The 26,765-nt window shown below is 41.9% G+C and overlaps 1 protein-coding gene across 42 annotated transcripts in view; it reads left to right on the top strand.

Annotated features, from left to right (window-relative positions):
- Positions 1–26,765, top strand: part of RIMS1 (regulating synaptic membrane exocytosis 1) — a 235,258-nt gene that overhangs the window by 80,902 nt on the left and 127,591 nt on the right. For 41 of the 42 annotated variants that reach the window (XR_015948904.1, XM_088665888.1, XM_088665849.1 and 38 more), the window contains exon 2: positions 10,327–10,540. Coding sequence is in view for 40 of the 42 variants with exons in the window: in XM_088665888.1 (XP_088522014.1) it covers positions 10,327–10,540 (214 nt within the window). In the remaining 2 variants the exon portion in view is untranslated. Of the gene's footprint in view, positions 1–10,326; positions 10,541–24,933; positions 25,197–26,765 lie in introns of those variants that run through there. The other variant, XM_088665869.1, reaches the window with a different exon arrangement.

A 26,765-nucleotide genomic window follows, 5' to 3' on the forward strand; every position in this document is an offset into this window, starting at 1 on the left:
GCGGGGCTAAAGGGCCAACGGGCCTGATGACATCGTGGCGGTGGCAGCAGCGGCCACCTTGTGCTTCTGGGGCTGGTAGCGTTGGCGGCTACCCTGCTTGGCTGGAGAGGACGGGAGGGTCGGGCAGGCGAGAGGGGGTGGCAGGGCGGGCGAGGGCGAGGCAAGACACGGCCGCAGCCACGACGGCTCCGAGGCGTTGCTGCATATCAGCATAATATTTCAACCATGGTTCAAGCCCCACCTTAGGAAAAAATCCTGCATTGCAGGGGGTTGGACTAGATGACCCTTGTGGTCCCTTCCGACTACAATTCTATGATTCTATTGATATATTACCATACCATATGCATCGTTCTGCTTTCTTGAATTGCCCTACTCCTAGGCATAGCAGCCAACTCCTAGAGGCCTAGGTGCCCCTCCCCCCCCAATTACTGGTAAATACCGTATTTGAAAGAGTCATCCCCCCATGTTGATGGGCTTTCTATGTGGGGCTTATCTGCCCCCCCCGTATTTTATTAAAGATGGAAGAGGGAGGGAAGGAAGGAAGAAATAGAGAGAGGGATAACTCATATTTGTGGGTGCCTCTGGGTGACGCTGGGATGCTGGAACTCTGCATGTACAGGAGCCTTGTAAGCAGCTTTCTCTCTGCTTGATTTACAGCAGGCACGTCCAACAGGTAGATTGTGATCTACCAGTAGATCACTGGATGTCTGTGGTAGATCACTGGTAGGTCACTGGCACCCCTAAAAAAAGCTCACCCAAAATTTTCCTCCTCCCTCAAAAAAGTTGAACTATGACCTGAAGCCCTAAACAAAAATGGACCTCCCTCCCTCCTAAAAGAAGCTCAACAAGTTTGACCTAAACCCCAAAAAACAGGGCTTCCCTTCCTTTAAAAAAAACTCAACAGCTTTGACCTGAACCCCCCAAAAGGGGGTAGATCACCCCCAGTTTTAAACTCTGAGTAGATCAGAGTCTCTTGGGAGGTGGCCACCCCTGATTTACAGTATACAGATGCAGGAGGAGGGGCAGACTGGAACACCAATGCTTTTTATAAACATCACTGTGTCTGTCAAAGCTACAGCCCCCCCTTTCTTATTCACTTCTTTTTAGCCTTGCAGAGCCACCTTAGTCAAATTGAATCCCCTGAGTCTGCACCCTCATTAAATCGCCAATAGAACTCTTAATGCTCCTGAATGCTCATTAACAGCTCCCACTGGTGAAATGGGTGAAATGGTCAGCTATTGAATCTTGCCTGGGGATATATGCTCCATTGTCTTAACTGCTTAACTACTGGTAGCCACTTTGCTTTATTTATTTGATGTGTTTTTGTTACTGCTGTGTGTCCCCCCCCCCAGCAAGCGGAGACTTAGCTGCTCTTGCTAAAGCAAAGCCCTTTCCACTTCAGTTTTTGGAGGGGAAAAGTGCTGGATATGGTCTGTAAAATACATTAATTTTTTTGCTTCTAGGGGGGGGGCAGCTGCCCCCTCCTGCCCCCCCTGCCTACGCCCATGGACCCTACCGTCCTCTTTTCGCATTCCAGCATTAGCTTTTAAACTGAGATGAATCCAGTTATCAAGAGTATTGGCTGTTTTATTCTGATGGTTCAATGTGGAGGTTTTTGGGAGGACGGTCAGGGGTTGCTTGGTTAGCATTGGAGCCTAACGTAAGCCGAGTTGAAATGAACAATTCAGTATCTCCTTCTGGAGAGGCACAGCAGGTGGAGGCGGTACATTAGGTCAGAAGGTGTCCCACCACAGCAGTGGGACCTGCTTGGGATGTAGCCCTGCCCCTAGAAGGCCTGGCAGAAGGTAGGGAGTCTTACCAGTAGCCACTTCTTTCCACTTTGTACATTCAGTGGACAGAAGATGAATGGGAAGACCAATGGAGGGACATCTGCCCAGTCCAACACACACAAACACACCATCTTGGTGCAAATGAGGGTTGGAATCATAGAATCCTAGAGTTGGAAGGGTCATCTAGTTAAAACCCCCTGCAATGCAGGAATCTCAGCTAAAGCATCCATGACAGGTGGCCATCCAGCCTCTCCTTAAAAACCTCCCAAGGAAGGAGAGTTCACCTGGAATCCTCTGCCAGTCCTGTGTGCTTAGCGCTGGGTCCCTCTGCTCTCAGCAAATGCTTCAGCACACAGCTAAAAACCTAGGAAGCGGGACCAGGAAAGTGATGGGCAGCCTGTAGACCACTGAGTACCTCCTAATGACCCCAAAACCAACTATTTTGTGCAGAAACAGACCTGTCCTTCAACCCTAGTAGGTTGATGGTTTGTTCTTTGTGGGTTATTAGGATTATATGGTCCTAATTTATCAAGACTCTAGAAGATTTTCTAAAGGCTGATACGGATTCACGTAGGAGTAAGTTCCACTGAACGCAGTCAGAGGTTCACTTTTGTTAGGTTAGTGGGCTTTTTTTATTTGACTGCTGACTTCTTCAGACTTCTAAAAATAATAATCAGAATCATTATTTTAAGCACAGACTAGAAACTTGGGTATATACCAGCAAGGACTAGAAGGCTATCCAGGCTCTTGCTGTGACTGGTAAACAATTCCATTTTTATCCTTCAGTACAGAAAATTATTGCTTATTTTTCTCATAAAACTTGTTCTTGGATTTTGCTAGGAATCAAGTCTCCCCGAATGTAACAATACACTCTAAAGCACGGGTGTCAGAGACAAGGCCCGCGGGCCAAATCCGGCCCGCCAGACCTTGTCATGTGGCCCGTGTAGCCGCCGCTTGCCTGCCCGCCACTTGCCTGCCCGTTCGCCCGCCGCTTGCCACTCGCAGCTTTCCCTCCTCTTGCTGCTTGCTGCTGGCTTGCAGAGGCGCTTCCCTGCAATGCCTGCAATGCCCTGCAGGGGGCGCAGGGCCCCGCAGGCGGGGAGGCGGTGGAACCTGAGAGCGCGCACGCCCAGCTCCTTCCCCTTCCTCGCCCTGTCGCACTTCCTCCGTTCCTCCGAGTCCGAGGCGACGAGCAGCAGCTGCAGCAGCGACGGCGCTGGCTGGCCGAGCGCCAGGGCTATCTTCAGCTTATCTGGCGCCGTGGTGCACAGATTCCTCAAGCGCCCCCACCCTCACCCCCACGTTTCCCTCTGGGCGGGCAGCGGCTGGAGGGCGGCTCCTCTGGCTGGCTGGAGGCTCCGGGCACCATGCATCACGGCATGGTGGAGGCGGGCAAGCGCTGTGGGGCTGAAGGGCAGCTCCTCCAGCAGGGAGGAGATGTCGTGGAGGAGCCGGGGGCGTGTGAGAACCATGCACCCCTTTTTGAACTCCTGAACAACAAGAAGATATGATTCTGGGGTTTCAAAAGCAACTTTAAAAACCCAAACCAGAAACTTGTTCGTTACAGCAAATGGGGAGGAGCAGCAGTGAGACTGGGCGGGGAGGGGAGGCAGAGAGAGTATGTTAAGATTCAAGAGAGCAAGAGTGAGATCGATGGTGGGGGAGATGTTTAAGAGAGGAGGGAAGAAACTTTTTTTAAAAAATCTGCACTGATCGAGGGAGGATCTCCAGGATCTTTCCAGCAGTTCTCCCGAAGTAATCACCCATGTAAACACAGCTGCTGCAAACCCCAGGAGTTACGAGAGAGAGAGAGAGAGAGAGCGCTTTTACGCACGTATCTCTGCACCCTGCCGAGGTTTTCCCCCCCTCCCCGCACCCTGCTTTTCTTTTGAAAGGCGTTCAGAATGAGTGGAAAGTAATCACCGTGTCAGTTAAAGTGAGTGTTGCAGGGAAAGCGGATCCTAGGCGCTGTGTGTGTGTGTGTGTGTGTGTGTGAGAGAGAGAGAGAGAGAGAGAGAGAGAGAGAGAGAGAGAGAGAGAGAGAGAGAGAATGAATGAATCCTGGGCTGTAAACGCCTCCTCCAAACACAGCTGCTGCAAACCCCAGGAGTTACGAGAGAGAGAGAGTGCTCGAGAGAGCTTTTACGCACGCATCTCTGCACCCCGCCGATCTCTCGCTTTGGGTGGAAGGTGTATGTATTTAAGACCCAGACAAGCTGGACAGAGGGACCCTGCTTGGGTCACTTTCCCGCAGGGCCCTAATGCACCCCGGCTTCCTCGCCCCGGTGGAAGAAGGCGGCTCGCGCTCCACACTCTGCTCCACTTTTGTGCGCTTCATGGAAGCAAATTGTAGAGAGACCCATCGCTATCCTCGTCCCCCTTTCTCTACAACCCAGCCCACCAGTAGCAGATAACAGGAAGTCCAGGTAACTGGACTTCCATTAGACTGCAGCTTTGTGGGGAATTACATGACTGAATGCTCCTCCACTTTTAAAATAATACACCAAGACAGAAATTTAAAAGTCAAGAAGATGGTGTCTAGTGTTTGTTTTTAATCTTTGATTATCTCTTCCCCATTCCCATGGAGGAATAGTCAAGCACACAAAATCCCATCTGCAGTCCAGAAATAATTTTGCTACATTATTTCTTTATTTGTCCAGCCAATATCAATTTGATAGTAATCACTGAGACTTTCAGAAAGTGACACTTGACTACAGCCTTTGTTGGAGGTAGAAAAAAAAGATGATTCACACACTTGTTTTTACATAGTGATGACTGTGTGATGGAGCAGTTGTGAGCTATTATTTTTCTCATAGCAACTGGTCTTTTGAATGCCCACTAAATCACTGTGGTTCACCACGTCCTGGAGAATGTTCAGCATACAAGTCAGGGTGAACACATGAAACTGCCTTATACCGAGTCAGACAATTGATCCACTGCCTACTCTGCCAGAGACTCTTCAAGGACTCAGTCTGCACTATACAATTGAAACAGTGTCATAGCATAATAATAATAATAATAATAATAATAATAATAATAATAATTTATTATTTGTACCCTGCCCATCTGGCTAGGTTTCCCCAGCCACTCTGGGCGGCTTCCAACAAAGATTAAAAATACATTAAAATGTCACATATTAAAAAGCTTCCCTAAACAGGGCTGCCTTCAGATATCTTCTAAAAGTCAGGGAGTTGTTTATTTCCTTGACATCTGGTGGGAGGGCGTTCCAAGGGGACTACATTATTACAAAAAACAGTAATAATTGAATGCAGTGACAATAATTTATGATAATAAAGAGTGGATACATAGTCCTACAGATACAATCGGCCCTTTGAGGGTGACCAAACTGCTGATGCGGCCCCCGATGAATTTGAGTTTGACACCCCTGCTCTAAAGGCTTTGTATGATTTAGACCAGGGTGGTCCAATGTGGGGCCCTAGGGCTACATTTCATGTCACATCTCCTAGCTGCCTTCCCAAAGCCATGTAAGCGAGGTGCTGGGCTTTGGGAAGGAGGTGTGAGGACTCCGACAGCGTCCTAGAGTCCTCCTGCCTTCTTCCCAATGTCCAGTTAGCGCTCGCCCAGCTTTGCAAAGGAGGTGGGAGGGTTTAGGACCCTGCCAGAGCCTTGTGCCTCCTTCCCAAAGCCTGATGTCTCACTTAGATGGCTTTGGGAAAGCAGCATGAAGGTGTGGGGTGTGTTTGTCAAATTTTGGCCTCGCTCTCCGCCTCCAAGTGACAATTTAGTGTGTAGCCTGCAGGTTCCACATCAAAGTACTCTTGCGGCCAGAGCTTTCCAAATTGTGTGTTGTGACATGTTAGTGTGTTGGCCGCAGTGTGTAGGTGTGTTGTGTGAACGCTCCCTGTGTTCCTCCTGGGGCTGGAAAGGGGTTAGTTTAACCTCCAGTTTGCTAGTAAAACTGAATTACTATGTTGAGAAATGATGCATGTCTAAAAAGTGTGTCACCAACATGAATAGTTTGGAAAGCTCTGCTTGCGGCCCACTTGGTGTGAAAAGTTGGGCTGTCCTGATGCGTGACTTTAACTCCCCTTTCTCCTTGATTACTTGTTCAAATCTTAGCAACTATGTCAGGGATCCCCAAACTGCGGCCCTCCAGATGTTTTGGCCTACAACTCCCATGATCCCTAGCTAACAGGATCAGTGGTCAGGGATGATGGGAATTGTAGTCCAAAACATCTGGAGGGCCGAAGTTTGGGGATGCCTGAACTATGTGATAGAAAATGAGCAATATAGTTGCTCATTGGCTCAATCTTTTTCTCCCCCAGGGCAGGTGAATGGAATAGAGTGTCCTGGAAAACAGGTGTGGTTGACTGGCTAGAACCCTTAACAGGAGTACTCTACTCTGAATTGCAAAATCGCCTATCAGGTCTCACTTCCTAAGAGCTACAAAACAAGTCAGCGGAAGTATGGGATAGCAATGAGCTGAGTGTAGATGCTGAAGCAGGTTCTTCTAATGGTCTTGCACAACCAAGGAAGATCACCGTGCACAGACAACCCAGTTTCAAGCCTCTTAGGTTATTGTAGAGTTGTAGTCCCCCCCCCCCGGTGGCAATGTCTTTCCTCTGCTAGCTATTTTTAATCAAATTCTGATTCTTTATATAAGGAAGAAATCCCATTTAACTCAGAAGTCGAAACTTCTAAGGTGTGCGTGGCTGGACTCGCTAGTAAAACGTGGGCAGTCTCTGGGCCTGGAAAAAGAAACCGCATGCGATGGAACTTTCACAAGTGTTTCATCCGCTTTGAGATAGAAAAGCTTCAAGCTGAACAAGAATGGCTGTAATAGTTCCTGCTGGCTTGGTCAGAGAGAAGCTTCCTGGTTGAACAGCTGCATGCGATCATTTCGGGAATAATAGTGGGAAGCTTGCATATTTAGCTTTCTTTATTTTAGCTATCATAATAAATCACTGACTCATAATCGTCCAGTTGTGCCTCTTGAGTCACCAGGGTTTTGAAGCGCCTTTTTCTTTCAATAGGTATGTTCGCTTGCAGCTTTTGACATGATGTACAGAAATGAAATTCAACAGTAACCCACTTTGCTGTAAACCCTCTTGTGTACCTCCTATGGCTGATCCTTTCCATATCTTGTTAAAGAATTGTGATAAATGGACCTTTTGGAATTAGGCCTGATTCCGGAATGCTTTGCGCATGTAAGTCCCCCCTCACAATGCCATAGCAGGGCCAGCAGCAGTGTGGTTGCAGTGAACAGGTGGCCACCATTATGCTATTGAGATGGATACAATTCAAGCTCAACCAATAGCTGCAGTCCCTAAGCACATTTGGAAATACTGTTATTGTTCTTCTTTCCTTCTTTAGCCCTTTCATAGCACTTTAAGAATGTCATCTTTCTCTTAGCAATGTAAGGCAGGTAAGGCTGAGAGAGAGAGAAGAGAGAGAGAGAGAAACTTCTACAAGGCCTCCTAGGGACCTTTATAGTTTCCTAGCATCATATCAGTTGTCCTGAATGTACTGGAAATTAATGGGACTAAAACCATCTTCAGATGTTCTGGTGCCATGCTTAGTAAAACATGAGAGAGGGCCATTAACCATTCTTATTATTTTATTTATTAATTTATATACCAACCTCATCTTCCAATGATCTCGAAGTGGTGCACTCCTCCAAAGAGGTTCTCCTCCTCCACATTGCATCTGCACATCAAACCTGTGAGGTAGGTTAGGCTAAGAGATGGTGATTGGCACAAGGTCACTCAGTGAGCTTCGTGGCTGAATAGGGATTCAAACCCTGTTCTCCTAGGTCCTAGTCCAACATTATAACCATTGCATCACATTCTCTTGTTGGTTCTCTTGTTGCCCTCCCTGAGCCAGAGTGCAATGTGTTAAGAGAACACCTGAAGAGGGCTTTTATTTTCAAGCAAAACATGTTTTAGGAGCAAGGTGCCCTTAAGGGTGCTTTGTCATTCCAGCTGAATTGTCACCAGCAGGGCTCAAAATCTTTCTATGGACGGACGGGGAAATTGACTTGGTGGCTTCTGCAACAATTTGTGTTAAATGCGTAGATATCCCATCTTACTCCAAGGAAGTGCTGAGGGAATGTAGATGGTTCTCTCTGCTTTTTTCCCTTCGCAACAACCCTGTGAGGTAGGTTAGCCTGGGAGATGGTGACTGGCTCAGTGGCAATTTGAATCATCAGTTCAGTTGGCTCTAACCATTACACCAAACTAGGTATTTTTAAGCATTTGCAGATCTGTCAGCCTTTGTGTGTGGACTGTTTACTCTTCATCTGCTCACTGTGTTTTGATCTGCTCAAGAACTATGAAAATACTTTCCCCACAAAAAAGGGGTATCTCTCTCAGTCTGAGAGCCAGTGGGGTGGTGCCAGTGTGGTGTAGTGGTTAAGAGCGGTAGACTCGTAATCTGGGGAACCGAGTTCGCGTCTCCGCTCCTCCACATGCAGCTGCTGGGTGACCTTGGGCTAGTCACACTTCTCTGAAGTCTCTCAGCCCCACTCACCTCACAGAGTGTCTGTTGTGGGGGAGGAGGGGAAAGGAGATTGTTAGCCGCTTTGAGACTCCTTCGGGTAGTGATAAAGCGGGATATCAAATCCAAACTTCTTCTTCTTCTTCTTCTTCTTCTTCTTCTTCTTCTTCTTCTTCTTCTTCTTCTTCTTCTTCTTCTTCTTCTTCTTCTTCTTCTTCTTCTTCTTCTTCTTTCTTCCTCCTATAGAAACTCTTACATCAGGCTGGACTTATATTGAAAGGCTGGTTTTGATGTAAAATTTAGAAACGGAAAACAAATGCTAGGGATCGTTCCTTCTGTGTACACACGTGGAATGCACAAATCTTAGGGTCTAGTTGTGGCTACCTGGTTTCCTTGTGAATAGCCAAACACAATGGTGGTTACCTGAATGGTTCGTTGTGAACAGAAGCTGTCATTTTGCACACTCCTGTCACAAGCTGAGCGGACAGATGCCTCCTCATTTCAAGCACACAAATATTCTTACCGTTATGAAGAGAGATTTCCAACAGAAGATAAGGCCGTTGTAAAGTAAAGGCACTTGCTTCTAAGGAAACCTCAGTTCTTTAAAACTGAACAGATAATGTCTATGTGAAATTGCAATCTCTGATGCCATCTGCTGGGCGACTGTTTTAAGCAAAATGAAAGCCGCTCAAAAATAAGGCAGGCACTTCTGCATACAAACACGGGGGATGCCCTACCTAGGTATACAGAAGTGCAAAAGTTTGTGAATTAAAGGAAGTGACTTAAAAAAACAAAACCTGCCTGATAGATGATGACAACGGGGCAACTGGACTGAGAAAGAAGATGTAAATAAAGTGGAGGGATAGCTTTCCCATCTCCAGAATATTATTTATAACAGGCATAGATAGGCAAACTCGGCCCTCCAGATGTTTTGGGACTACAACTCCCATCATCCCTAGCTAACAGAACCAGTGGTCAGGGATGATGGGAGTTGTAGTCCAAAAAATCTGGAGGGCCGAGTTTGCCTATGCCTGATTTATAATTTCAAATTGCCAAGATTTGGGACTAGCAACCCTGTATGCAGCACAACAAGGAAAGCCTGGGGTGGGGGGGGGGAAGCTGCCCTTTATGCCTTTCCCATTCTTGAAACTCACCATCACTCACTACCTCGAGATCTGAACCGCACTGCAAGGCTCTTATAGGCTGGCTGGAGCTGTTAGAAGGGCAGAGACACACTGCATCATTTTTTTAAAGAGCCACTTATACTTAAATATTGTCACCCACAGTTGCACATATGAAAGTGCTTCTTCCAGAACTTTTTGATGGGTTGCAATTTGCAGCTTATGATTGGTTTCAGCCATAACAGCAGTTAATGGGTTAAATCAAAAGTGTATTATTCTGCTATACATTTTTAAAATTTTGTTTGACATAGTGGCGAGTGAGACTGGTGGTGCATGTGACAGCTTTCACTTTGAAAATGTTATGGATGAAATGATGACAGAGCACTTATGAAAATCTTTAGGGGGGGAACCTACATTTTATTAAATTGAAAGTAATAATCAGTTTGGACAATGACTTCAGCTAAATTTACCTAAGAAGAGGAAGGGTTTTTCTTTGTATGGCATTTGCTATTATCAAATAACTTTTTGAGGTTTCTACATCCTGCCAAAAACACAGACACCTGTGTTGGTCATACACAGTGTTGGGACTCTTCTGAAATCCATAAGTGACCTTTATTTGTTTTGGAAACAGGAGATTTTATTGGTAGTTGATTGCATAAAAAGCAGCTTGCTTGGCTTATGTTAAAGAAACCAACACGAGCAATTAAAAGTTGCTTTAATATTGTTTTTAATGCTGTGACCTGGCCTGGTACCTCAGGATGAAGTGTGCATAATAAATAGATAAATAATCCCGCTGTTTGTTTTTCCTTTTAAATCATCAAGAGTGGCACTTGTATTCATGCTTCTGTTTAGCAAATATAGTGAAGACACAGATAGTGTGGATTAGTGGCTAGGCACTTGATGGGTGAGCTTGTCTTGGTGCTTTTGCTATATAAAAAAACCCCTTCTTTTCCTTACAGAAGATTGCACCAACAATTTGAAAGTTACAAAGAGCAAGTCCGAAAAATAGGTGAGGAATCCCGACGTTACCATGGAGACCACAAGGACGATGCGCCAACATGTGGAATCTGTCACAAAACTAAGTTTGCCGATGGTTGTGGCCATTTTTGCTCCTACTGCCGGACAAAGTTTTGTGCCAGATGTGGAGGACGTGTTTCTCTGCGATCAAACAATGTAAGTTTTCTACTGCATGCAAAACAAAGCAATGTTGATTTCCATCGCTAGAACATCCTACCTGTGCAGATTTTTCTGGTGATTGGTTTCCTTTTCTTATTTCCACACCGCCAGCTCCTTGAACGTCATGGTTTTGCCCAGAATTTGTTTTCAGAATTCCTCACTCCATGTTTTGTGTGTGCAAAATCAATTTCAGAAATAAATAAAAGAGGGGACCTATATTTTTTCCCACTTGAAAATGATTGTGACAGACGCAGTGACAAGCTATAATAATGCTTTTCTCATGGAATTCTGCATTAGTATTGTAGAAAAGCTACTTTGATGTATACACCCTGAATATTGTATATGCTCTTGTGCAGTTGCCAAAGACATTTATAGAAAGTAGTGTCACATGCTTGTATACACAACTAAGTTATATTTAGAGCAGACCATTCAGAATGAATGGACCTAAGTTGGTGGTGTTCATTCATTTCAATGGATGTACACTGAGTAGAACAACACTGGAGACCACCCACACAAGACCACTTTACATGTTGCAGATTCCAATGGGGGAGCCATATTGCTTCTAGTAGGGACGAAACAATCCAAAATTCTTATGTGTGAGGAGAAAGTGCTTCCATTTCCACCCTGTGGATTCCCCCCCCCCCAAATTTTTTTTATTATTTTGTAACAAACAAAGACACAAAAGCAGAAACATACAAAATACAGAATACAAAAAATACAAAATACAAAAAAGAAAAAAGAAAAAAAGAGAAAAAAACCCAAAACTTCAACTTGAATATATTCTAATATCAGTGACTTCCTCATGTCCCTTCCAACTGCGTTACATTGTAAATCCTCTTTAGTAATTTCTAAATCTTATTCTTACACCTTGTTTACCATATAACTATTATTTTTCTAATCTTATCTGATATCATAACACAAAATCTCACACTTACTGCTTATTATTAACTACACCTCAACATCAATACTTATCTAAACATTTTTTTATTTCTACAACCTCCCTGTACCTCCTAAACTTCTATTAATTCTTTCCAATAATATGTTTATTTCTTAAATACACTTTGAATTTTTTCCAATCTTCTTCCACCGCTTCTTCCCTCTGGTCTCGGAGTCTCCTGGTTAGCTCTGCCAGTTCCATAAATTCTATCATCTTCACCGCCCTGTGGATTTCTAATTCCAGCCTTTTGGATCTCAGCTATTCCATTAAACTGGAGTATTGAATTCTGGTGTATCCATTTCACTATGATTTCTTTTATTTTCTGCTAAAATCCTTCAGGTATCTGCCCATATGTGTGTGGTGCTATAGATATTTTTATTTAAACATGCTGTGTTTCATTTTTGGTAAATCTTATGCTTACAGGAACACAAGAATTGCCTTGTTTATATCTGTCTATTAATGTTTTCCTCCTTTTTCTTTTCTCTCTTTCTTTTGTATTTTTCTCCTTTTTCTGCTTCCCTGGATGCTTTCCCAAAGGAGGACAAAGTGGTTAGAATCCATATTTCTTCATATATTATTACAGTGTTTTTTATGTGAAACCAGTTAATGCAAATTATTTTGACTAAATGTTCAGTTGTAAAATCCAGATATTAAACTGAGAGTATATGTATCAATTTGCAAAATTTTAAGCACAGTAGCTAAACAGCTTTTCCTATTATAAATTTGTATTTTTCATAGCAGTAGAACATGCAGCTAATAATAATAATAATAATAATAATAATTTATTACTTATACCCCACCCATCTGGCTGGGTTTCCCCAGCCACTCTGGGCGGCTTCCAACAGAAACATTAAAATACACTCATTTCTTAAACGTTAAAAGCCTCCCTAAACAGGGCTGCCTTCAGATGTCTTCTAAAAATGCTTTGGGAGGAAGAAATCTTATTTATTATAACCTCTTTTTACATCACATAGGAAATCAATATATCAAATTCATAATTTGACAGGGAATAGTAGTAAAGTTATTTCTTTGTGAAATTGAAAGGTATCTAATTCTGGTTTTTAACTTTGTTGCTGTAAATGACTTTAATTGTCAAATCACATATATAGATATCCAAACCATTACACTGTGAACATTATTTTTTTAAGGTAGATTTTCTGGGAAATCTAACCAGTAATATTTTATTTTTATTTTTTTAAAAAAGAAAAGTGCAATATGTACTTCTAAACATCTACTCTCTCTGCAAATCATATGGCATGCAATATGAATGTTTAAAAATCACCTTTCTTATTTCATCAATATGCCTGTTGGTGTGGGGAAAATAAATTTCAAAATGTTAATGAAGATGCCTCATGAAAATTGAGTGCACACTGTAGAACCAAGATGGAGAATCTGCAACTCTCCAATCAGCCCCATCCCCATTCTAGCCACTATGGCAGGCAACTTGTCTTTTGGGAGCTCCTGGGAAGAATTCAGGTTCTATTGACACAATGTTTGTGCAGTGGTGGCAAATGGAACAGGATCACTTAGCATACACGTGAAAGGCACTGAAGGGATTCTTTGGATCCCAACCTACATACCTTGATGTTTACAAGGAGTTAATAACTACTGGTATTAAAATAACTTGGATATAAACCGCACATTAAATCACCTTCACTTTGGACAAGTGCTCGGAGCTGTTTCTGCTAACCAGAATCTGCCTAGAGGCCTTTTATTTTGGTTCTCCATCAGTTTCCTTCCTTTACATATAGCAATCCTACATCTTCAGTACATATGCAGATGTCATTGCCTTAAGACAGGGGTTGTCCACCTGGTCCCTACCTCACACTAGTGGGCGTTTCAGGATTCTAGGTGGGCGGTAGGGGGTTCAGCACAAGCTGGATCCTCCTTTTATCGAGCACTTGTGGGTGGTAAGGAAATTTTACCATCAAGAAAGATGCATTAGTGGGCGGCAGGTATAAAAAGGTTGACTACCCCTGCCTTAAGACATCCTTTTTTCAAGCCACACCTGTTCAGCTGAACGTATTAATTGATGCTATTCAGTAAAGCACCTCTGAAAATGTTCTGCTTTGTTTTTTTGTCTTAAGCAGAGTAGTTTACAATTAATAGTTTGTAGGCCACAGTATTCCGAGATTCTAACATAGTCACAGTATTTACAAAAGTGTCCCCAAGAGAGGAAAAGGCACAAATCCAAATGCCGGATGTTCCATCATCTAATCAGTGCCCAGATGGTCAAGGCTTTAGTCTCAAAACCAGCGGCAAATCTTGGCTATTGATCCATTCGTGGCTCTAGATCTGTAAACTCTGATGGTGAGAAGCCTCACTTTAAAAGGGAGCTTGCACACAGATCACCTCTCAGGGTTTGATAAGTATCGCCCAGGTTTCCAAACGTGTTTAGCTTTCAAAGATAATACTGTACAATGTGGTCAATTGTGACACCAGGCTAGGGACCCAACTATGTTATTTAAGGGGCATGAAACAATCAATTGAGTTGGACTACTTGTTTGAAGCATCGTGATTTCTGATTGCTCACTACTAGGGCATGTATGCAATCATTGCTGGCCAAAGGGCAGCCTCCTTTTTTGGTTAATGTGAAGGTCTTGGGCTTCATAATTAGAAGTTGGCAAGAAGTACTAAGGATCATCAGTTTGATCAGTAGTGAAATGGCTGTACTTTGTGCAGATAGCAATGCTATAGCAAGATGAGATCAAAGACATTCTGCGTTGGATATGGGTAGCAAATATCACTTTATTTCTTCTGTCTGTGGAGTTGGAGCACCACTTTAATCATCAGGAGAAAAAAACATGGCCACTTCTAATTTACATGAATGTGCATTTTCCCATGTCATTTGCCGTTATAAGATTACAGTGACTGTAATCCTATGTGTGTTTACTCAGAAGTAAATCCCATTAGCTTCAATGGGGCTTAATCCCAGGCCACTGTATACAGCCATATTTATTTGGGAATAAGACCCACTGAATTGAATTGGATGTATATTTGAGTAGGCATGGCTATGATTCTGCTGTTGGTTTGATAAATGAGTAGACTTTTCAATATTCACTACTGGCTAAATTTATTTGCAGTTTTTGTTTATTAAGGAGAACCTGTATAATAGCAAAATTTCCTGAAAACAACCTGATTATTAGAGATGGATGTAATCTGTTCTTTCTCTCTCTTTTTTGTTATAAAGAACTTTAATCCTCATCCAGGATTAAAACTGTGTATTTTTAGTACTGCTGTGTCCTAGATAAAATATATTTCCCCTGTATGTTTTATACATGCCTTATAGTATTTGGAAAATACTTGCTTTGTGCAGTATTTTTCTGCTGAGCCATATTTTAGTGTTGCATTCATCTAAACCATTTATTATTATTATTATTATTATTATTATTATTATTATTATTATTATTATTATCATTTCCAGTTTCTACAGATAGTCAAACAAATACCAAGAGAGGCTGTAGGGATAGTGTTGCTGCTTTCAAAGTCTTGCATTTTTTAAATACCCTATGTTAAATTCAGGGATAGGCCTTGGAAATTTTGGGTTGTTTGCAACAAAGCCATGCCATTAGTTCAAAGACTTGTGCTTGTGAAATAGAACTTTCCCTCTCTCCTCCCCTGTGTACCCCTGCCAAGTTTGTATTTGTTTTCCACACAACCCTCTGGAACAGATTTTGGGGAAGTGCAAGGAGAGGGAGGGCCGGTGCAGTCATTAGGTGGGATGAGGCAGCTGCCTCGGGCATCAGAAGCCCCTGAGGTGTTTCTGGCCAATTTCCACCGGGATCTTTCCAAAATCGCACGAGATATTGTGGAGGGTGCAAGATTTTATTTGAAATAGACGAGATCATTTCATGGGCATCCTTTTGTAGTGAATTTCCCACTTAACTTTGTTTCTGTCAACTTAACAAACTCAATTCTATACGGACCTTTGTTGGCAAGGTGATGTCTCTGCAATTTTTAATGGTGCATGAATGCATGAAGCAATAGATAATAGCATTAAAAATCCAAATGCATATTTAACATGGACATGCCACAGACCAGATGAATAAGCCTCATGGACCACTGGTGGTCCGCAGACCGCAGTTCAGAAATCCCTGGTCTAGAGCAGTTATCTGCTATTACCAAATATTATAGTATCTCTATGGCAGGGATGGGGAATCAGGGACCTTCCAGGTGTTGTTGGGTGCCAACTCCCACAAGCCCCAGCTTGCGTGATCATAGATGATGAGAGTTGTTGTTCAGCAACATCTCAAGGGCATAGCTGCCAAGTTATCCCTTTTTTTAAGGGATTTTCCCTTATGCTGAATAGGCTTCCTCGTGAGAAAAGGGAAAACTTGGCAGCTATGCTCAAGGGGGAACGCTCCCTACCTCTGCTTTATTCTAATGGTGAAGTCAAAGCCAAATTTGGATGAGCCGCTGGCTCTTCTCATGCTGCTATAGAGATATGAGCGAGTTGTCAAATGAAAGCACATCTTTCTGAAACTGGGTGTTGCTAAATTTGACCACCTTTCTGAAAGCACCACAGGAACTTGGATAATGAAAAGGTAAATGAAGGCTATGATCTTTGAGATGTCCCACCCATCACATGAGCTGCTGGGTCACAGACATCCAAGAGGTCAGATAAATGAGAACCTACAGCTATTGGTTTAGCTGTTGTGATGTCATGAATATTAAGATATTAAACTACCAGCATGAGGGGAATAAGGAGTCGTGATCTTTTGGCAGAAAGGAGTATGAGGAAGTGAAGAGACAGTACTGATGCACTTGTGTTCAGTTAAGCTGAGTATGTGAAAGGGGTGCAAGAGTGATTATGTGTATGAATAGTGTGAACAGCAGATGCATGAATGCAGTGAATGAGAGTGCAAGATCTGAATGAGGTAAATGGTGAATGTAAGTGTAGATGGGCAATGACATGGAAGTACAAACAACATATATGTAACCAGAAAACAAATCCCATACATGAGAATAAGGCAAGTTATATGTAAGAAAATAAGGGCTAACTAAATTTATTTAAAATTTAAGGTTTCTTGGAGGGTTCCCGCTTTACCTTGCTTTTCTTTATTAAGTACAAATCAGTTGTTTTTAGATCAACAATGGCTGCAATGCACATTGAGATGACCGGGTGACACTTGGGGAGCATTGGAGATGCGAAGCATTTCCAGAAAATGGAAAGCAGGGAAATAAAAGCAAAGCAAACTTTCCTTAAATCTCCACACTTCTGGTTGATCTCCCACATATTTCCCAAGTTCTGTGACTTTTTCTGAAAAAAAGCATGAATATTATCTCTTGTTCTCCTTTAAGCCTCTGCCATGGGATCAGGCTTTCCACCTCTCATCCTCTGATAGAGCTGTGCACTAAAACGCTTCGAAACCTGGAGTAACTGGCTTCTGACTTCCACAAGAATTAGTTGCGCCATTTTGTCGTCTTGTACTTTGGTGAGAAAGTGTCCAGGTTCCCCCAATACAGTCAGTCCTAATTTTCCCTTTGTCAGAAAGTCCTCATATGTGCTTCTCTTTGGTCTCTGCTCTTAGCTACGGTATTGTGGGCTGTCACTTTTCATATCTCAGCGCTTAGATTTCTTATTCCCCGTTAGCCAATTGTTAAATTCAGCCTATGGGATGGATCTGACACACCTTGCTGTTGCAACTATTTATTATTAAATGTGAATCAAAGGTTTTTAACGAATGATGATCATCGTGTACAGTTTTGCTGAGTTGCATTGTTTAAGATGGCTGGCTGATCAGCAGGCTTTTACTGAGCCTTGCAAACTCATAAGCCACAAGTACCTTATTTCTAGTAGGTCTTTTGCTATTCCTCTTTTCCTTCAACGATTTCTTTATATCAACATGGAAATTAATCTCTACTAAGGATTGATATTCCCTTGTGTTCCTAAGCGTTGCCATGCATCGCCTTTCTTAAATGATTTAATCTTTCACTACTGTGTGACACTAGAGACACTGCCACTTTTAACAAGGTCATTTTTATCCAGAGAATGCCTGCCTTCTCTAGGCCTTTTCCATGAAATGTGGATCTCTTGCCTCTGAACACAGGGTTACATTTTACCCCTAAATTGAGGCACCTGCAAATCCCGACCTCCTGGAGATAGCATTCTATATCCACTTGGTGTCAACAAGACTCCATGAACAAAATCTTGATTATCATATTTGAAAATGGTGGTGACATTTTTTAGTGATATGGAGTGATCACTCACATCTTCCCTCCAGCCTAGAACATGCATTTATGTTTTGGATGGCAGCTCATTATCCCAGTGTGTGAGAGTTTTCTGCTTGTTTTTGGTAATACCCAGCCACATTAATACAGGTAAGTGCCAGAGATCTGAATGGATTGCTAATACTTAAAGCAAAATTCTAATCTCACTTAAACTTAGTATCATAGAAATAGCTATTTTGAACCATAGACTCTCATTACCATCTAACTTCTCCAGATCACATTCTTCTGCACTTCTTTTCCTTTCCTTTCCCGCCTTGCCTAACCAGAAGTCCTTTCCTTCTTCCATGTTTGACCTGCCAGTGTAGTAACTAAGATCAAGGTTTCTCTTAAATTGTTGCAAACGACAATTTACAGACTGGTTGTCAAAGGTATTTTTTGATGCATCATAAAATATTTTTGATATCCCTATACTGGCGCAAAAAAACACACCACAGCATTTCCCTGTCCTGATCTTTCTCAACGTCCAAGTTTTCCATGTTAAACTCACGATGCTCTACCCTTTTCCTAGCCTTCCCGAAAAAATTTAACTAACCAAAACCCTTACATCCCCTTTTCTTCCCCAAAGTACATTGCTTCTTCTCCAGCTTTCTTTTTTGAAATCGTAAGATATCCACTCAAATTTATTGTAGAGCACTGATACTTTCTCTCCCCCTTCCTCAAATCTTCCACCCCAGATTTACTGAGTTGCCCTTGTGCTCGGTAGCACAGATAGCACAGACTTAATCAACTTAGCCTCAGACCTTTGCATCTGGAACAAGAGGTGGGAGAGAATTATGAAAAGACCATGGACACCCCAGAAGGTAGGAGCAACAAAGGTGAAAGTTGGGGAGGGGGGAGCCCTTTGTTGTCCCCTTGCAGTAATGTTTGTTAACAGATTCATGCAGCATTCACACATCAGTCCAGTTTTCCTGCCTTGATTTTTTTTAAAAAACCCTCCTCCCCACAGAATTTCAATTGCTGTTCTGAATATTGGTTTTCAAATGCAGGAGCTACAAATAACTCTTAAGACCCTTAGCAGTTACGGAGCTGACAGTGAAGCCCAGAATGCAGATTGCTTCACATCTGCCCATAACCATATTCAGCTCACTCAGAAATGCTTTCACATGGCTGTAATGTCTGTAAATGACTCACCATTGCTCAATAAACAGGTCCTATCCTGCCCAAATTAATCCAGGTGAGGCAGCAGGTCAGGGTGGATAATTTGATTTCACCAGCAGGCAGGGTCCTTTCCTCTTCCACTCCATGGATCGCCCATTTGTTTGTCGCCTGATGCCAGGTGAAAACATTTAAAGGTGTGGACTAAGTATCACCCCCAGGATAGACTGGTTTGAACAGGCTTAAATAGTATAGGTTTGGTGAATCTAAAATCTACATCTCTCGTGTGACGGTTGTTTTCCATTGATGGCTCTAAAGGGAAGGAAGATTCTACTTGTCTGGCAAAATGTTTCCAGAGTTGCCGATGTATTCTTGTATGTTTACTGCCTTTTGCTCTGCGAGATCATGAATTTTCATGTAGGACCTTCTCCCGTCCAGCATCATTTTCTACTCGGTGCTTGCACACATTTTGTTTACAAAATACCGTAGTGTTTATTTGCATGTGTGCAAATGGATCTGATTAAAAAGAAGCATGAGTGGAAGGGAATTCACTATTAGCACTGTTTGGCATATACCTGTCCAAGTTCAAGCAGGATATTTAAATAGCGCTGAAAGTAGGCACTGAAGCAGTTTCCACGCTTCTGCTGGATTTAGATGCATCGTTCTCATGTAAAACTCGAGATGGGAATAAGACACTTCGAATCTTGTGATATTTACTTCCACATACTGTAAATGTGAATATGTATGTACTGCTAGAATTTTAAAAATCATGCAGTTGCTTAATAATTTCACAAAAAAGAGAAGCCTTTCCCTGTAGCATTATGATAAAAACAGACGTTTTAAAAATAAAAGGAAGCACCCCATGATATTCTAGTGTTTGCATATCTGCAATCGATTGTAGTCTTTCTGTTCTATTTAGTACACCTGACTTTATGCAGCATTATTGATGTGCTGTTCACTGCAAAGGGGAAAAAAACCTAATATAACCTCTGGGGATAACTGGTCATGGTTTGAACTGCTATTAACCAGGAAAAATGATTATCTTATATAAGATTCCCCCCCCCCTTCTACAAAGCAAATTCTGTTGGCAGTGACATAAGATTAAATTTTGAATTAATAAATGCAGCTTTAGTGAATAACAAGGGAATGAAGAGAGAAAAAGCAATCATGCTCCTTTTCTTCTCCTGCAATCTCCCCCCACCCACCTGCCCGTAATAAGTCCCCCAAAGCATTATAAGGCTCTTGTTTTAAGCTGGCTTGTATCCTGAACCTGTTAGTGACTGGGGGATAGACTTCAACACTTTGCTGCAGGTTCCCACTTGTTCCTTCTGACGACAAACCTAATGTTCTGCACCTATTCGTTTAGCAGCAAAATGGGGTTACTCACAAACAAGGTAGGGGTTTGTGTATCGTTACAGGACTTGCCACCCATGTAGGAAAACAAAGTATAATAAACCCCAGAACATGGCCTCCAGGAGGCAGAAACTTTTGCAGCAACTACAAAGGATGATGAGGAGGATCAGGGTGGTAAAAATGACTGCATTGAACCATGGCTAGCATCTTATAGTATCCTGGGAGAGGATTAGGGTTTGGGGAAAGTGTGTTGTGTGATGTTCATTTCCCAGTACTGTACTCATTTACCTCCCCTAAAATCCTAGGGGGGCACAATATGTTTAAAGGCCGTAGGATTCAATAGTATCTGTCCCTCATTGTACTGCTTGGGTCATGGGCTAGATGAGTTGCTTCTTACTCACTTAGTCTCAAACCTCAGCAGTTATAATTATAGAGCAAGTGCACTATTGGACTAGCCTCAGTGCTCAGGCACCTTGCACTATTGTACTACAGGAGGAGGGATATCCCAGTTGTTCTCGTGTTCTCTCTCTCTCTCTCTCTCTCTCTCTCTCACTCACACACACACACACACAATTCATTACGTGTCTCTGACTTGTCTACAAGTATTTTCAAAGCCCATGTATGTGAAAATGCCAGTATCCAACTACTACACGCTATGCTTAATGCTTGTTTTTATTTCATTATAGCCATTGAACCCCATATTGCTTTTGGGATCACAGAGCATAAGTTATCCCTTCTCTTCCCAACTGTATCAGCCCTGAAAATCACCTCCTCCCTCTGGGTTGGCTAAGAACCTCACTTTAAATTGACACTATAGCACCATCTTTCTAATCCTTATAGATCAGCAGGACTGTGGAGAAGGGATTGCATCTGGGAAGGGAAGGCATAAATCTATCCTTCTTGCGCACAGTGATCCTGATAACAATTGTGTGTCCCCACCCCTGGCTGCTGTAATTAATTTAAGAAAAACAGATATAGCTGTATGCTACCACATGAAACACGATGTGCAGTTTGACCCTCAGAATTTATGAGAGGAATATGATAGCTCAGATAGTCCAGTGATTAAAATGAAATAAGAGCCTGAATAGAATGGAAACATAAAAATTAAGTGCCACATAAAGCTGGCATGTGAATTAGGTTGCATATCACTGTGTGTGCAAGATGCTAGAGAGAGAAAACATCTTAATAGTTTATGAATCTAACCGAGCTCTATATCTTCTGTATTATTATTTTTTTGAGGCAAAAGAGGGCAGTGCTTTGCAGGCACATCCGTAAACCACAGAAGTTAAGAGTACTGTACTTGATTTTAAGCCAGCTTTACTCTCATTGGTTTCACTGAGCCTAGATTGGCTCACATTCAGATGTTCTGATTTTACTAGTTTGTTGATCCGACTGACCCGCCATAGGAGGAGCCTGAACCAGAGCGAAGCTATGCCAGAGTTTAGCACCATAATTATGTGAAGCATACATCAGTGGCAGGTGAAGCATTCTTTGTTTCATGTCCATTAAAAAAAAGTAATGAAGAGAAGGGAGATTGCTATTTTGGCTAGACTTTATGTAAACAGGGCAGAATCTATCCTCATCCATATGTCTGATATTAAGGCATACCTGTTTTTGTGGCCTCAGGTTCAATAAATATGGTAGTATTATGGCTTATACTTTGATCAACTCTCCCCCCCCCCCCGGTTCTGAAATTGTGTCAGCTATATAAATTAAGCAATCAAGGCAAAAACCTTAGTTTTTCTCTCTCCACGAGCCTAAAGTAGGCAGGTAAAAATAGGGAGGGATGAAATTTGAGCCATACAGGCCTACAATCACAGATTTCTAATGGAGGAGACACCAAAGCAGTATCTTCATCCCTTGAAGAATTTTACAATTGAAAATTCCTTGTATATTTATTAGTCAAGCAATATTTAGAGAAGAATGGGCATTTGAATAAATTTGACTGGGTTCCACTCTTTGCTTATTTGGTTTATTGTATGCCATCCATCCATCCATCTATCTCAGGGTGGTTCACAGCACACTTCCCTATTTAGGGAAGATAACAGGGCGTTAGCAACTGGATCTGGACCATGTTCCAAAGACAAAGGCTTTAATACTAATAGGAAAGAGTCTGGGGGTGAAGATCTTTGCTGTGTGCATCTGTATGCTCGCCCCACTGGTCTACTGAGAGAAGTGCCATGAGGCTTGATGCAACTGATTATATTTAGATTAATGCCTGTTGTAAATTATAATAGTTGACATTTTGATGTTGGTTTAATCTAATTAGTAGACAGAATACATTCCCCTATGCTGCTTTTGTTTTTAGGAACACCTTCCTCCTGAACAAATATAACCAATAATGTTGTCATGAAAACATAATGTTCTAACGGAATCTGCTCGGTGTGCCTGACAGCATGATACGTTCTGCAATTCTTAGCTACGTTGTCAACATCTTGAGCCTCGCCAAAGTGGCTGGAGAGGCTATGGAAAGCTGTGTAAATCTGTCCCTTATCCAAATCCTATATGGAAAGGCAGACTATATAAACTACTTAAAATGAAGACAAGCTCTTCTTTGATGTGGATGATAACGTTTTTATTTGTTGTTATCCGTAGTGTTGATTTATTTGTTTTGGTCACTGGCTGTGGTGGAGGGAAACTAAGGCAAAGTAACAGCTAAAAGTAGTAAAGGAAACAAAAACCAGAGCAGCCTCGAAATGCACACAGCATAAAGCTACTTTGAATCAATAGCCAACATCCAAATTCAATCTCCACAAAATGTGACAAAGTAGATGTGCTATTGCTTTGCAGAGCTATAGTGCTTAACTGTGTTCAGTGCTTAACTGTGTTATATAACACCTGGTCTTAAATGTAGCTGTAGATGCTGGGTGAACTTGCACACGCTCTGGCCAAGGATTGTGTGCTGAGGGAACCATAACATTTAGATCATGTTAATTTTTACGTTCCTGATGGTAGACTGTGTGAACCAGCCTTTTCAGTTCCACAATAATAGAAAATTGTTTAAGAGATAATGCATTTTTACTCCATGTTTGTGCAGGGAGCAGTTAAAGATTCGAAAATGTAAGTGCCAACTTATGCAATGTGTGGTGCACTTGCAATTTCATTGCAAGCATTTTCATGTTTTGCTTTCATGTTGTGTTAGTACAGGAATAATGTCTCTGCCGGCCACGGACTGCAGTGGGAAGGGCCAGAGACAGTAAGTGAGAGGCTTATATGTGGTTATGAATAAAACACTCCAGACTGTTCACACGAGCGCAAGCATGCAGTCCTTTTACTTCTCTGAAGCATGTTTCCACCACAGTGATGTTTTCACATGGATCTGTGTGTGAATCCTGGACTCATCATTTTGAGATTAATCCTGTGTGTGCTTGACTCTTTATTACGATTAGCATTGTGCATCGATCCCCAAAACCCATTCACCATGGAAATAAAGACACAGCAGACACAGAATTTTAGTGATATGCTAGAAATCAGCCCCGAGTGCTCACTGGAAGGACAGATCCTGAAGCTGAGGCTCCAATACTTTGGCCACCTCATGAGAAGAGAAGACTCCCTGGAAAAGACCCTAATGTTGGGAAAGATGGAGGGCACTAGGAGAACAGGATGACACAGGACGAGATGGTTGGACAGTGTTCTCGAAGCTACGAACATGAGTTTCACCAAACTGCAGGAGGCAGTGGAAGACAGAAGTGCCTGGCGTGCTATGTCACAAAGAGTCGGACACGACTAAACGACTAAACAACAACAACAACAACAATTTCTGGTTTATCGTGGCTTGCCAGGAGCAAATCATATTGCTGAATTGCTCCTGCTTCATTCCTCCCCTGGCATGACCAAGATAAACAAACATAAAGCCCTTGCCTTCCTGTTAAGTCCAAACCAGGGATCTTTTTTTTTTTGCCACATAACAAGCCACAATCTACAAGCCAGGAACAAATGCTGAAGACATGCCTCATGGTTCTTTGGGCTAAGGTTTTTGTTTTATTTTGTTGAATCTATATTTTTCTGTCCCATTTGGAACAGTTTTTGTGTTCTGAAACAGTAATTATGTTTTTATGACTACTGTACATTTTATTGTTGTAACCCACCATGAAGGTGGAGTGTGGTTAAGAAATCTTATAATGAATTAAATGATGGCTCCAGGCTGGTTAGTGAAACCTGGGTTGTAATGGAATTGCAAGCCATTATCCTGGGGTCAGATGTAATGCAAAGCCAAGACTTCTTGGTTGGTTTATCCCACTCACACCTGAGGAGGAGTGAAGCAGAGTGCTCTGGCAGCGTTGCTGCTTCAGCATGCTGCTCAGCTCTGATAAATCACGATAAGCCAGAAACCCAGGCTCATTATTCCGTGCAAACACAGAATGCCGAACACAGACTGGTCCGCTTTTAACAGTGACAGCAGTTTGTCTCTCAAAGCTTCACACATGCAAATATGCATGTGCTTTATGTAGGTATGCAGCAGGAAACTTGTTGATGATTTGCTGAAAAGCTGCATCAGGACACAACAAATGAACTGCAAATATATTTCTTAGCAATCTATTCCAATTCCATGTTAGAAGGAGTTAGAAATACATGCAGATTCCAACTCTCTCTAACACAGAATCCTCCTTAGAGTTCCCGGTGCATTGCATGGAGGTCCAGAAGCCACATTAAAGGACTGTAATCCTTCATCTGTGTGTTTGTTTGGTTGCCTAACATCTGTGGATTGTTAAGATAAGTTATTACACAGACCTGCTTTAGTTTAGATTAGTTTGGACCATGGCCCAGTATTTTCAATCAGGATATAATTCCTGCATGCTGCTAGATTGCTTGCTCCACATACTTCCCTACACAATATTTTTTCACTAAGCGGCTTTCTCACTGAAACTGTTATATCACCTCAAGGTTTGTCCCCCTCCCTCTTTGGAAGAAGGACTTTTGTCTCTTGCCCCCCCCCCCCCCGCCGGACCTACTGTAGTTCAAGGCCAGCAGCCAAATTGCATGTATTAACTAAGCTCTGGAGCGACTCCTAAACAGAGATGGTAGTGTAGTCTCTATGTGAGTATAATATAGATTTTGTTCATGTGTAATTTGTGGCATGTGTTGTTGTATGTGTGTATGACAAAATGTTTCAGTTTTTAACTCTAAATGGTTGGTGTGTGTATATGACAAAATGTTTCAATTTTTAACTAGTTGGTTGTTGCAGGCAACAGCATTTTCACATATATAGGTGTTGTTGTTTTTTAAAAAGTTTGTGTTTCTCCGTGTGGGTGGATATACATGTATATTTGTGCCATGGCTAGTTTAGTTATTTAGGACACATACCGGTAGTTTCATCCAAAAGAAATCATCACAGTATGAAGCTGTGTAAGTTCATCAGTATAAACTGATATTCAGGAATGTTTCGTTTTTGAAGATGTGTGTGTTTCACATATGTTGCATTAGTATCCAGAAGCATCTGTCAGTGTTATATGGAAAATTTACATTATGGATGCATTGTGGGAGGATAAAGACTACAGCCCTATGCACATTTACCTGGAGTAAGCACCATTGAACTGAATGGCGCCTACTTCTGAGTAGACATGTGTGGGATTTTTGTGGTCAATCTTATTTCATATCAAGAGTTTATAATTATACTGTGTTGGGTTTTTGCTTAGACAACTTTTTGAGCCCCCCCCCTCAGTACAGCACATGGGCTCTATAAATAGCTCCATTAATGCACATTTGTTTCAATTTGCTAGTTTTGATTGGAAACACAACAGGGTGCATGTTGCAGTGGTAGTGAACTTGGGGACTTTTGAACATCTGTATCTAGGGTATGGAGCTCAACCCACAGAAGTCACTGGCAAAGCTCCCAGCTGGATGATGCCCTTATTTTTCCATCTTTCCCTGAGCATCAGATGTGTTATGTTTAATTAAAATATTGGATTTTTGTTCAGATCTATTTTGACACATGCTATGCACACACAAGAAGAATCTTACGACTGCTTGCTAACAGGCTTTCAAATTGATTTTATATGCACATTTGTATAGTGTAGTAGTGTTAACTGGTATTTTCATTTGTTTCTTTTGCAAATGTTCACTTTATCTGGAGTTGGAAGTGTTTTCTTCTTCTTCCTGTTTATTGTTGAAGTTGCCTCTATTATTTCACTGCAGCTAATTTTTTATTTGTTTTTAAGTTAAACCAAAACTGATTGGTCTACTGCAGGTTTAAGTTTTTGATGAGATTTTTTAAAATATTATAACACGTGAATGTTTCTTTCCTTATAAAACAATTTTCTCTTGTGTGAAAAGAGAATGTGCTTTGTAATAAACACTTTTCATTTTTATTCTTTATACCCACAACTTAAACATTAAAGCTACAAAAGTTTAACTTTAGTAAGGTCCAATCCAGCATTTAACCAAAAAATACATAATGAATCTTGGGATTATGTCAATAATACTTAATTTAGATATTATATGAGCTCAGATATTTCATTTGCTTATTTTCTTTGCAGTATCTGAAGATAATTTGTTATTTGCATGCATGCCAAATGTTTCTTCATTCCTTGACAAAGGAAGAACTCTTTTTGGCTTCTTGCAATTACTATTGCAAGATTGTTCATTTCCATTGTTACTTAAACATTT

This window comes from Zootoca vivipara, chromosome 3 (genome assembly GCF_965207765.1).
Source record: "Zootoca vivipara chromosome 3, rZooViv2.hap1.1, whole genome shotgun sequence".
Lineage (NCBI taxonomy): Eukaryota > Metazoa > Chordata > Lepidosauria > Squamata > Lacertidae > Zootoca > Zootoca vivipara.